General features: G+C 39.4%; 1 protein-coding gene across 1 annotated transcript in view; it reads left to right on the top strand.

Moving 5' to 3' along the window:
• Positions 1-14,241, top strand: part of LOC126469874 (protein Pixie) — a 60,591-nt gene that overhangs the window by 22,698 nt on the left and 23,652 nt on the right. Inside the window, exon 4 of the mRNA XM_050097197.1 lies at positions 2-209. Coding sequence (XP_049953154.1) covers positions 2-209 — 208 coding nt within the window. The remainder of the gene's footprint in view (position 1; positions 210-14,241) is intronic.

Raw genomic sequence — 14,241 nt, 5'->3', positions numbered from 1 at the left:
GGATCCACCTGACTGGACTGAGATACTGAATCATTTTAGAGGTTCAGAATTACAGAATTACTTCACAAAAATTCTAGAAGATCATTTGAAGGCACTTATTAAACCTCAGTATGTTGATCAGATACCAAAAGCAGTTAAAGGCACAGTAGATGAACTACTAAATAAAAAAGATGATCGAGGAAACCAGGCAGAGATATGCAACTTCTTAGGTAAGATTATTCCCATTAAAATATCTTTGTTTCAGGATGACTCCTGTCCTGCTTTATGTAGGTGCTTGTCCAAGCGTCAGCAGTTATCGGTGTGCCTCTTCATGATTTGTGGTTGTGTTTCTACTAATGTGTTCACTTTCCATTCAGCATAATGACAGTTGTTAACTGAAATCCAGAAAAACTAAAAACATCATATCTCAAAAGTGCTATTTGATGAAAGCAAGTATGCAAAAATTTAACAAGATTTCAAGGGAAAAAAAATGCATGGAACTTTTGCAGAACATGTAATGAGGCTGTCAGATTACAAGGGTTCCAATCTGTTTTAATGTCCAATAGAACATTCTACATTCAAAGTGAAGGGCACTGTAAATAACTTCTAAGACCAATTAAACTATGAGTCGCAAAAAAACCTACTCATATATTTGCATAATCTGAATCGAACTGCGATTCAGAATCCCCCACACTAGAAGAAGTTGAGGAAATAGTAGCTGAAGCAAAAATAGCAAGACCTGTGGGGAGGTGATACCACCACCAAAATGTGGAAAATAAGTGGCTCAATTATTTCTCAGATTCCTATAGATATTTTCATGTGGAAAAAATTGCTTGTTATTGGCAGTGTGCCTTAATCTGCTGTTCACATAAGAAATGGTGTAAGACATAGATTACATAGGAATATCTGCTACCAGTTGCTTAAAAAATTGTTAAGTCTTACTTGAAGTGTAATCAACTATCTAATTATTGTGAATATCAGACAGTATTTAAAAAGGCAGAAAAAGTAATAAAGATCTTTAGGAAAAGAACTAGTTGGCAGACTGTGTGAAAATGACAAATTCATGTACAGTGTTCGCTCTTCTGAGATTACTTAATTAATAGTAAAGAGGTGATTTGCTCCCTATAAAAGCTACATGAAATTGCAGTCCGAACTAGGCTCCAAATTTCAAATGTAAAAACTGTAGAAGGAACTCCTCAGTATGTTGATGGACAATCTCTAGTCAACAGCTCGTTGTCTCGTGGCTAGCACTGCCGCCTCTGAGTACTGAGTTCGACTGGGTGTTTGTGTTGTCCTAACCATTTCATCATCATTAGGGAAAGTGGCAAAATTGGACAGTGAAAAAATTGGGACGTTGCACGGGCACTGATAACCACATGGTTGAGTGCCTCACAAACAAATATCATCATCAGGTACCTAATTTATAGGGATCGGAAAACGTGGCATCTACTTTTGGCAAAATTTGTGTCTATTTTTGTCAAAATTTACATCTATTTTCTTTGTTTGTAAATGATTAGACACACAAATTTAAAATGTTGTCACACTACATGATTGAAGACACAAATTATCAGTTCTTTAAAACTGACTGTTAAAAAAAGTGCTGACTGGGAATATTTTGATGGAATGTTTGCTTTTGCAATAACTGCAACACCTTTCCCTCTGGAAATGACCTTTGTTTCCATAATTTTTCTGTATTTAAACGTTCAAAAATGATCGTTCTGTTGAAAAGCAGCAGTATTTTCCTGTCAGGTAAGTGAATCAGTCTCTGATATAAGGTGTTTCTGGGCATTATTTGTCTTTTCCCACCCAATTTGAAGATTAAAAAAATCTGCAGACTACTAATTTCAACCTTTTGTGAGCATATTCATAGCCCTACAACCCATGATTGTCACTACTGGTAGAGCTGACAAGGCACACTGTGTAGAAATAGAACTGAATGTACAGCAATTCAGTTTTAACATTAGGGGAAGAATTTTGGCAATGTTGAAAAACATTACAGATTTTGTTTTCCAGTCACTATAGCACAGAGGGCGGGTGTTGTGTCCATGAGCATAAATAGACTAGAATTTTGACCGCCTCAGGGGAGCAACGGGGGAAGAAACCCTGCATCCATTTTGCTGGGCGGCAGCCTACAGCAGAATTGACACATTGTTACAAGGATCACCGATCACTTCTGGGGAGGAAGAAGAGGAATAAGGAAAAAAAAAAGAACAACGCAAAGCATTTGTGGACAGCTAACATGCAGTTGCTTGTTGAAGTTAGCAGAGTATTGTTAACAATGTATTTCAGGCCCAACCTCCATCAGTATTCGATGAAACTACACTTCAAAACATCAGCCACCTAATTTGTCATGTTATAACTGCCTACATTATACTGTCTTTTGAGCTTTAGCTAACAAACATAAATAACACATTTTTCTCATAAAATGCTAGGTCCCATGGCCGAGTACTACATTCCATTATGAGACTTGCATCTTAAACAGACCATTCAACTGTCCACAATTGGCATGGCACATTGAGGATGTTGTGTTCATTTATTTTCTTTTGCAAGTAGGTTCTTGTGCACATTATCTTTCCAAATTGGGTTTCGCCCTGTAACTGCTTACATTTTCAATATTGTACGTGAAAAATAAAGCTGTTTCAAACTATCTCTGATAAATAATCCTTACGGATACAATTTGCTATGAAACAGCATCTATTAAGCAATTTCAAATTTTGAGGCAGAATTTGCATCTAAATATTTTGCATTTATTGCAAAATGTGAATTTTTCTGGTTCCTACTAATTTCGGATACCTAGAGAGAATCATTTGACCTTCAGGATTAAATAGTGAAGCAAAGAAAGTGAATCTCTTAAATAAAAAGTAAAATAATTAGAAATAAAGTTTTACGCATTGGAAACCATGATAATTGAATTACTAATTCAGGACCTAGAAAAGAAGAAAAGGAAAAATTCTAAAGAAAATTTTGATCCAGTCTGCTTAGATGAAATTATAACAGAAATCCTGGGAATTATAATATCATAATTCTGAGAAATGACACTACCAGGAAGAGATTATTAAAATTTCTCATTCTGAGCATCATCAGAAGAGAAATGAGACATCTCAAAAAAACTGTCGGCCTCTACAATCAGTTTTGCATTCCATTTCAATTGGAAGAGATGATAGAAGCTGTAAAGAAAATGAAACTTAGAAAAGCAGCAGGCATTTATGGTATTTACTGCATTTATGCTATTTACCGTGAGTTTCTGTTGCATTGTGGCACTGCTACGCCTTCTTTTCAAATATCTTAGTTAGGTCATCTGCTACCTCTCTACAACAAAACTGAGATAATAGCCATACTAAAGCCAAACAAAGATCCCTCAAGATTGAAAACAACCACCCCTTTGCTCTCCTTAGTGTCATGTTCAAGCTCCTGGAGAGGCTCATTTGTAACAGAATGCTCAGCTATCAACAAACATGTCCCCAAAGAGCATGCTGGGTTTCGACCATAAAGAGCTTTGAGTAGCAGAAGATAAACACTGGGGTCTTCTTAGATCTTACTGTAGCCTACAATACCACCAGACTTGACAGTTTTGCTGAAATTCATCAGTGTCATTCTGTGTTCGAAACTAACCCCTCAACAACATGCCGAAAAATAATTTGCAGGAATTCTCAGAGAACTCTAAAAGCAGAATTCACAAAATAAATGATGGTATCCCACAAGGTTCCATTTTTTCCCCTTTTCTTTTTAATTTGTATACGTACAACCTTCCAGAAACAGTCCAGGATTTTCATTTACGCTGATGATATTGCTATGATCGCTGTGGATCAAAGTTTTAGCAAAGCTGAAGCAATACCAGCATCAGACTAGAAGACAATGGATAAATTCTTAAACATAATTCTCTCCTCTGAATCCTCAAAAGACCTTTGCATCAACTTTCCACCTTAGGAGTAAACAAGCAAACTATGAAACTAACACCATTTAGAGTCTAAACTAAATTGACAGGAACTGTGTGGGGTGCAGCTACGATGGTTCTCAGATCATCAGCTACAGCTCTCTCTCTCTCTCTCTCTCTCTCTCTCTCTCTCTCTCTCACACACACACACACACACACACACACACACACACACACACACACACACACACACTCTGGCTACTGGGCGTTAGTAACATTTCACCACCATCCAAAAGAATGTCAACAATGACTGAATGTACATACATACATACATTAATACTTCATCCATAGATCATGAATATGACATTTTGTAACGATGTGGAACATGTCACTTTAACATAAGTTTTCTTTACATTATTATTATTATTATTATTATTATTATTATTATTTTGTGCTTACTGCTTCATATCTAAAAATTCATGTATTGAGTGGAGTAGGAGTAATTGTCATTCAGAAATTCTTTTAAATTGTTTTTTTTTTATGTAGATTGGTTATCTGTCTGACTTTTAATACTGTTTGGCAGATAACCAAATATTTTTGTGGCAGCATAATTCACCCCTTTCTGTGCCAAAGTCAGATTTAACCCAGAATAGTGCATATCATTCTTTCTTCTGGTGTTGTAGCCATGCGCTTCGCTGTTATTTCTGAATTGGAATGGGTTATTAACAACAAATTTCATAAGTGAATATATGTATTGTGAAGGTACAATGTAATATCCCGAGTTCCTTAAATAAATGTCTGCAAGGTGATCTTGGGTGGGCTCCAGCCATTTATTCTGATTACACGCTTTTGTGCAATGAATACTTTTTCTCTCAGTGACGAATTACCGCAAAATATGATGCCATATGAAAGCAGTGAATTAAAATATACATAGTAGGCTAATTTACTGATATGTTTAGCACCAAAATTTGCAACAACCCTTATAACGTAAGTAGCTGAACATAACCGTTTCAGCAGATTACCAATGTGTTTCTTCCAGTTCAATTTCTCATCATTGCACACACCCAGAAATTTTGAATATTCAGCCTTAGCAACAGACTTCCGTTCAAAGTCTATATTTTTCAATGGTGTTATGCCATTTACTGTACAGAATTGTATATACTGTGTTTTTTCAAAATTTAGTGAGAGTCCATTTGCAAAGAACAACTTAATAATTTTCTGAAAGACATTATTTACAATTTCCTCAACTGATTCTTGTTTGTTGGGCTGTGATTACTGTATTTATGTCTTCAGCAAAAAGAACTAGCTTTGCATCTTCATTACTGTAGAGTGGCAAGTCATTAATATGTATATTATGAACAGTAAGGGACCCAAGACTGAACCCTGTGGGACATCATTCTTCATACCTCCTCAGTTAGAGGATTCTGCTGATTTTTTGCAGACTATCTATACTGTTAATTTCAACCGTCTGCATATTTCCAGGTAAATATGAATTAAACCTATTGTGCACTGTCTGACCCATACCACAATACTTAACGCTTACCTAGAATAATTTCATGGTTCACACAGTCAAAAGCCTTTGATAGATCACAAAAATTCTCAATAGGTTATATTCGGTTATTCAATGCATTTAATATTTGATCAGTGAAAGCATACATAGCATTTTCTGTTGAAAAGCCTTTCTGAAAACCAAATTTTCATTTTGTTGGTACTTCATTTTTACAAATATGTGATGCTACTCTTGAATACATTACTTTTTCAAGAATTTGAATAAAGCTGTCAGAAGTGAGATAGGGTGGTAGTTTCTAGCATCAAACCTATCCCCTTTTTTATGCAGTGGTTAGGGTGGTAGTTTCTAGCATCAAACCTATCCCCTTTTTCATGCAGTGTTTTAACAATAGCATATTTCAGTCTATCTGGAAAAATGCCCTGTTACAGTGAGTTACTACATATGTGGTTGAGAATCCTACTTACCTGTTGGGAACAAGCATTTAATACTCTGTTAAAAAGTCATCAATTCCATGTGAGCTTTTACTTTTGAGTGACATCATTGTTTGCCTTATTTCAGTAGGAGAGGTGGATTGAATTTCAGTGTTACCAAATTGCATAGGTATTGCCTCTTCCATATACTGCCTTGCACTTTCTAATGAATAGCTGGATCCTATTTACCCTACAACACTTCAAAAAAGATTATTAAAATGTTTTCGACTTCTAACTTCTTGTTAACAAACTTTCATTGAGTTTCATAGAAATACAGTCTTCTTGTGCTCTTGGTTGCCCTGTTTCACTTTAAACAATATTCTAAATTGTATTAATTTTATTATCAGATGTGCTAATCTCGGACATAATGCTCATACTTCTTGACATTAATGCAGTAGTTTTTATGATGTTTCACTGTTTCTGAATCATTACTCCTACCTATACGATAAATTTCCCTTTTCTGTTTACAAGTTATTTTTATCCCTTTTACAAGCCATGGCTTTCTAGATGGTTTCTTAGAATATTATTTCAATGTTTTCTTAGGGAAACTGTTTTCAAATATACTCACAAAGGTCTCGTGCAATAGGCTATATCTTAAATTAGCATCGGATTCGCTGTACAATTCATCCCAGTCTGACAATAATAGAAAACAACCCAGAATTACCAGTTTATTCAGAAATTTTATCACAGTACCCTAGCAACTTAGGTCTAGAAAACCATCATGGTGCACAGCAATTATAGTGATTTCTAGGGAAGCAGTGAATGGTTGCATAACTGCAGAGCAGTAACTTCAAGATGCAAGGAACCTGAAACAGTCAGAGGCAAGAGCAATCTTCCATGGAGCATGAACAATTAATCAAAACTTCCCGAGAATGACCAGCAAGTTTTTCGTCTACCTTGACAGCACTGGTGTATATTGAATTGGATTACAACTGGGGGGTGTATCTGAAGCATTGGCTTTACCAATGAGGATGGAAGTCCTCCCCTGAATGTGATTTGCAGTGAAGAGCAGCAAACAGTACATCCCATAACATTTGAATGTTACCTGACAGCATTCAAAGGGACAGTGACAGACCTTCACAATTTGTCTGCAGAAGCTTCTTGTTTGATTTAAAACCTGGACTCAGAGCTATGAACCAGTTATGAACTTGGTATTATGTATATCTGAGTAGAGATGTACATATTTATTGTAAGTAGTTGTTCAGTGGTTCTCCTGTAATCATATGATAAATTCTCAGAATGAATGAGGACAGGTTAACTAATAGAATTTTCATTCTTGTAATTTCAACTAAAATTAAGAATACTTGACTGCTGGAAACTGAAAGATATCTGTAGCAAATAGACATGACAAGTGGTATGATGCAGGATAGAGCTGCTCTCAGAACAGTTGTCAAGAACAATCAGTTAGCAAGCATGGAGAACCTTCAGGGACGAGATATTTTGGGAGGAGAACAACAATTGGATATAAAAAAATTAGTGTACACATTCAGCTTCTACGAAACATCTTCCATGAATACTGTTGGTAGATACATGGAAGCTGTATTGTTAAAAAATCAAGCAATGTAACCTGTAGTGTATCTGTAGTACATGTTTAACTTTAACACCAGCACTCTAGGTGACTCAGTTGTTGGGTCAGGACATTGTAAATAAATATTCTCTCAGCTCTGTGGACCAAGCAAATTAAAAAAAAAAAAAACTGAATTGATAATTACGTATTATTGCTAACAAGGAGAGAGCAGATCCAATGACCCAGTTTGACTCGACTTTGGTATGTTAGTCAGTGGAATATTAATGAGTAACTCCTGTGAGAGGGTTTAGTTCACTATGCTTCCATTTATAAAAAAGGGGGGGGGGAGAGAGAGAGAGAGAGAGAGAGAGAGAGAGAGAGAGAGAGAGAGAGAGAGAGAGAGAGAGAGATTAAAGGTGATAATGCAGATCCGTTCTGGGCCCTACAATAAATTAATTGTATTTTGCATATCAAGCTATAGGGGTTCAGACACAGGTACCTACACTTCTCAGGTTGTAACAGAGTGGGGATGTGATGAGAAGAATCTGTTCATGCCCACAAGTGTCAAAAAACATTATTCACAACAAAACGTTTATTAATCAGACATACAAGGTTGTCTTCCCCAGGCACTGGCTGCTCCGTCGGATCAACAGAGTGTGGACTCAAGTCAGCAGAAGCAAACAACAGTTCTGCTACGTCGTGGAAGGCTCGTGTGGCAACCATCACATCTCGGTTCAATTGATGGCCACTAGGTACCGGCAGCTGTGGCCCTCGCTGGACAGCAGCCTCTGTGGGCTTAACTCTGAAGTGTTCTTGTTGAACACTTGTGCCCAGGAGACTCGCTCTGCAACCCGTCCTTGTGTACATGTTGTCGTATAAAGTCCGACCTGTGGCCTCCAGTTAGGAAATGGAGGCTAGTGACATCAGTGTCGTCTACAGGAATGGGCGGAACAGCAGCAGTGACTCCCCCTCATTGTGATGGATGGCGTACAGCATCCTGAACCTGCTGGTCAAGCTTCCAGTAAGCCAGCAGACTGGAGGCGGAAATACAAGCTATCAATGAATGACTGACTGAAGCGCTGAATCTTGCAGTGGCAGTCTCTCCGGCGAGACTTGAGACTCTGTAGATTATTAGGCGTGCAGAAGGTCGACTGACATAGCCCTCACTGTACCACGGGGCTGCTCTGCAACTGAGAGTGAGATTACGAATGGTGTAGTATTTATGCTGGTGTTTTCCTGTGCACTCTGCTGTGATGGTGGGAGGTTGGAGGGTTTGGCAGTGACATCGTGCGTACTAATTTTCTAATGTGGTCAGCTCTTCTAGCGGCTTCAGACTTTAGTAGCTTCATATTTCAGATACACTTTTCTGCTGAATCAGTGGTTGAATAATTATTGTTGGGTAATAACTTGGCTTTCTTGTCACATTCTGCTGTTTCACCAGTGTGCTGATATCTGTACTGCCATGATGTCACTGTGCTTCACTTGTGGACTGAGGCATTCGGCTGGCCCCACATGTCGCAATTGCTTCAGTGTTTGCCTCTGCCTGCTCAGCATTGCCTTCTAGTTGGCAGTGAGCCACTCATTGACACCGGTCGTTTTACTTCCGGTGTCAGCAGTGAAGAACTTAAAATCAATTTTCAATTTTTAGTGTTAGCATGCGATACTATTCCAGGGTTCAACAAAGCCTAGAATCTAGTAGTTTCTGACAAGCTGAGGAATTATTGGCTTCACTCCATTGCAGATATTCATGAGGGAGATTTCTGGTGACACTGCGACCAGTGGTCCAATGTTACAAAAGCCTACATTCAGATAACGATCTGTACGTGATTTTGATTGCACTTTGTGAAAATGATACTGATCAGCGCGCGCGTGCGCGCGCGCTCACACACACACACACACACACACACACACACACCACACACACACACACACACACACACACACACACACACACACACACACTCTCCGTTCTTTAATTCAAAGTAACAGTATATTGATGTCGTGGCAGCTTGCACTCTCTTGCCTTAGACCAAAGAATATGATGCAGTTTATTGTGTGCAATGTGTTGACTATGACCAGAATGTATATTTTAAATCCCTTAGCCATTGGGCCACTTAGCACAGGCACTCATTATTATATATAATGGATTGAAATCACTAATTCTTTGGTGTCTCTTAAGCATGTAACTTATGGGCATCATGTACAATACAGTTTCCTCTTTTTCAACTGTCCTAAAGATTCCTGTCTCTTTTTTCCAGTAATGTTCCATAGTGAACTATACCATTTAGCAGGAGCTAGTTTTGAATGGTGTCTGCTTAGTATGCCAAAGCTCATAAAAATAGATGGCTCACAGGGCCCAGTCTCTCCTAGTAAACTTATTTGTTGGTTAGTATTTGGTATTGGTGATAAAAAGTAGCAACTTCATTGAAAAATAGTGAAGGTGAGAACTGTGTTGCATTTAGTTTACTTTTCCTTTTATATTATCATACCTCAGATTGCAATGTAATTCTCGTACCTATTCTGTAACACCCTTTTTTGAAGATTGCTATTGGCTATTTTAGTAGTGATCTTGAGATAGGCATGTTATTAATTTTCACATAATGTGTTCAGTGAGGTACACTGTGGTTGAATTCTAAATTTACCTTACCATAGCTTCTCATTCTCACTTAGTGGTTGATACATGTTCAGCCTTTGTATACATTAGGAAGAAATTTCTGGAACATTGAAACCAGTCAAAAAAAGGTTGTAAGTAGTTTATATAGAAACCTTTATGGCTTGTCACACGCTTTGGACTTGTCTTAAAATTGAAATGTTGAGGGTTTTTACATCTAGAACATCTCTAAGGGAGTTAAGACCGTAGACCATTCAATTTCACAGTAAGAGATATTCCTGTGTCTACCTCATAATAGCCCATGCAGTCATACTCGCCATCTGTCCAGTATCAATATCTTATCTTCAATTACACATGTACGCAGTCTGGATAAATCTTGCTTTCCTCAAAGATTTGATTTGTCAGCAAACCCATGCACTGTAGTTTGTATTTGAAAATATGTAGCTAAAACATTTTGTGCTATAATAGATTATGGGCATGTGACAAATATGTTGCTGTTGTGCACCATATTGTATGTATGTTGACCTCTGTTTTTACTGATTGAGTACCTCTTAAAACAACCTTCACGAAAGAGCAGTGTCTTAGATTTACATTATGACCTCCTCTAAGCACACCCATATCACCACAAATAAGCAACCAAGCACATAACCTTCAGTGTCCAAACTGATTGTATATGACAGCAGAAATGTCTTATTTTCTACCTGTTTATGCCAAATTTCATTGATTGTTATCTACAGGGTGATAATCACCAAGCAACTGGGCTATTGTACATCTCATCTTCAGTGGAATTCTGCAGTATCTGATGCTGATGCTGTAACATGTACTAGTTCACAAAATATTGATGATGTGGTTGCATCGGTCTAACGTTTGTCTTTTTGTTATTTTTTTTTTACACACATTCTTGTTTGGTGAATTTACTCATGGTGTGTTTACTCTTTTCATTGACAATGTATTTAAATCCTTATTTTTACATCAGAAATAAGGCTCAGCATATTAAAACAGCTCAACACTCCCTCTCCCCCCCTCTCCCCCCCTCTCCCCCCCTCTCTCTCCCCCCTCCCCATCACCCTCCCTCTCCCGCCCCCCATGCCCTCTGTCTCTCTCTCTCTCTCTCTCTCTCTCTCTCTCTCTCTCTCTCTCTCTCTCTCTCTCTCTCCCCCCCCCTTCCCCAACACTCCTTGGTAGACGAAGACAAAATGGATTCTCAGAGATGTGACTTGGTGATGCTGATGCTGATGCTGATGTAGAACCATGATGGATCCGAACAACTCTGTGTTTAGTTATTCAGATATCTGGTTTGAAGAGCAAGACTACTTAACATGCCATATGGTAAACAACTTGTCCCTTACACTCAACCAATGACTACATGACTCATTTCAGCAATGCTGTGGTGTCATTTTCTGTCATATTGCTCTCCTCCCTTCACAGACCCTGCTCATTGGAAGTTGGTGCTGATATCAATTTGAGTGGCCAGTTGCTTGAGTGGGTCCATTGGCCAAGCAGAATAGTCTCTGAAAGGAAGTTACCGAAGTGGATTGACTAGTGTGAACCACAATTTCTGATGCATCTGTGTTAAATTCTTCATGCCAGCTGAGAAGACAGGCTCTTTCCTGATGGAGCGACGATAGTCACTCTGCAATTGGATGCAGATTGGTAACATTCTGAATATTCAAAATACAAATTGCACTTATTGCTGTTGTGGGTAAAAAACATTTGGAGAAATTGTGTGGTTAGTAGTGGAGTATTTTACATCATTACTTCTCTGCAATTCAGCTTCAGCCACCATGGAATTAATGTGCAGAAGGGCAATTTGGAGTTTATCACAATAGTTATGTTTATAATTGATTCTTTGATATGGGTTTTGCAATATCCAAAGCTCATACTTTGAGCAAGGTCATGGTCTATATGTGAGCACAATGCAGTGTATTGTGGCACATCGGTAACTACACAAATTTATCTTGAGTTACATGCTGGTGTCGCTTGTTTTTGTTTACGTGATAGAGTTATGACTAGTTCTTACTATTTGGTGCCACTCTTTATTTGTATTTTTCTTATTATTCATTGTTGCCAGCCTTGCATACGCCAGACAAGACATGTTAGTGTGGTCTTGTACAGCTACATAGTTAAGTTAAAACCACAGTTATGTTAGTCAGTACTAAGAGAAAAGTCGTCCGCTAGTGTTTACCCTAGGCCTTCTGTTCGAAGTCTTACTCGTCACATTTTTGGCACAGAAAAACATACTTGTACATGAAATTGTTTTTTGTTTTGAAGTAAGAAAGAAGAACTTACCCGTTGCTGCCTGTGTGATGTGTACAGAGGACCATGTAAAATGTGTGTCTGTTCAGCAAATTAGCGTAGAACCTAAGGTATCTACATACCGCCGCATATAAGTCTAATCTCCCCCCCCCCCCCCCTCCCGCCTCTAGGGGGCTCGCATTTCTTCTGTAAGTATGTGCTCGCCCAATGCAGGGCCACAGCTGTTGCAGCACTACTTCAGTTTTCTTGCTGCAAATCAATCCTTCTATTCTTTTCTCCCCTCTGCCTTTCCATTGGATGATCTTCTTGATGCTAACCATGCATGGATTTGGTTTATCACGTTGGACACAAGTTTATTTTTTTTCTTTTCCGTTGTTTTATTACAACTTGTCATCCTTCATGTGGTCCCCATTGTCAGGTCTGCTGTGCCATTCCTCTTCCAAATTTTACAGAAATGTGGATTGTGCGGGGAGGGTGACCTAGTGTGTTGTACATTCCACTTTTTGTGCATTTCTATCTTTTGCAGCCATCCTTTCTGGCAAAATTAAATAAACCCAACCCAGTAGCCATCCCTGTGGGGTGGAAGAGGGGGAGTTGTGCCTTTGCTGGAAACCCCCCATGTGTGCCAAGCAGTATGTGCGCATCAGACTGGGGCATGGGGACTCCCAGCAACGATTACCCAGCCAGGTAGCTGTTGTTATGGCTGGGTAGTGCCCGTGGGGAGAGCTTCCATTTGGAGTGGGTGGCACCAAGGCACATAACTCGCAACTGCAGCAGCTCAAACTTTCTTCTGCTGATGGCCACATGGCCCTAGCAATGTCTTCTGAAGGAAAGGTTTACTACAATTTTTCCTTCCCTGGCTACGTTGTAGGTGGAACATAGGCCTAAGAGACAAGGGGAGAAATACTCCTCACAATACTTATTTCAATCTAGGACCTATGAGAGATACTTTTTGGCCACAAAGCCATTACCCTGTGTTGAACAGCTTGACGACAGGTTTAGGGAAGTAGCAGCAGTTTCAAAAGTGAGAAGTGGTTCAGTTACAGTCACTGGTACTGCCTGCCTGTGACAAGCTGTGTGACATTCTTGCAAGTATCACTCTCTCCATAACAGTCTGAACATGGCGGCCTCCTTTTACAGACTGATGATGAGTTACATCAGCTTGGAGCAATGGGATGTCCTATCAAGTAGGGACCAAAGGACAATGTGTTTGATACTGGGGCCTTCATCTTGGCTTTGGATGATGACTTGTTGCCTGAAGGGATAAAGGTGGTGAAGTGAAATCCGATGTTACCGCTCCCACACGGTGCTTCAATGTATGAGGTTCGGGCACATGTCTTCACATTGTAATGCTAGCCTCATATTCCAGGATTGTGCACATTAGTTGCACACAAACACTCCCTGTGCCCCTCGCCCATCGGTGTCAGCTGCAGGTAGCGCCATTCCCCCTGTTCACTGGAGTGCACAGTCTTTCAGAGAGAAAAGAAAAATCCAAGAATACAAGACTCTTGATAGACTCTTGTGTCAGGAGGCCAAGAAGGAACAGGGTTGTTTGCGTGATGGATGGATGAAAGGAGGAGGAGGATGATGATTTATGATGATATGGTTATGATTATTTCATCCTCCCTAATGACAGTACCCTCACCCTTTGTGTCTTTTGTGTCAGGCCCTCAGGGCTGTTTTAACTACACCTGCTCCCCTGGAGGTTGGCAACCGTCACCCACACCCACTTTGGGAGCGTTGGCTCCCTGTCCATTGGCTATGTCAATCCCCAGTCTCCAGCTGGAGAAGCAACACCCCTTTCTCTGTCATCTCACACCAGGAAGGGTTCCCTAGGGACACTCCCGTCCCAGGATTCTGCTGATCTGCAACTGGATACCAGCCAGTAGCTCAAGGAACCACAGGTTACTGTACATAGGGCTTTGCATTCCTCCTCTGTCTTGCAGCTGGGGCAGATAAGCCTTCTTGGACATCAGAATTGCCCAATGAGAGGAGGGACATAAAAATGACCTCAGGGATAGAGGTGGTTTCATG

Source organism: Schistocerca serialis, chromosome 3 (genome assembly GCF_023864345.2).
Source record: "Schistocerca serialis cubense isolate TAMUIC-IGC-003099 chromosome 3, iqSchSeri2.2, whole genome shotgun sequence".
NCBI lineage: Eukaryota > Metazoa > Arthropoda > Insecta > Orthoptera > Acrididae > Schistocerca > Schistocerca serialis.
The sequence above is the reverse complement of the archived record's forward strand: the minus strand, read 5'-3'. Positions and strand labels throughout refer to the sequence as shown.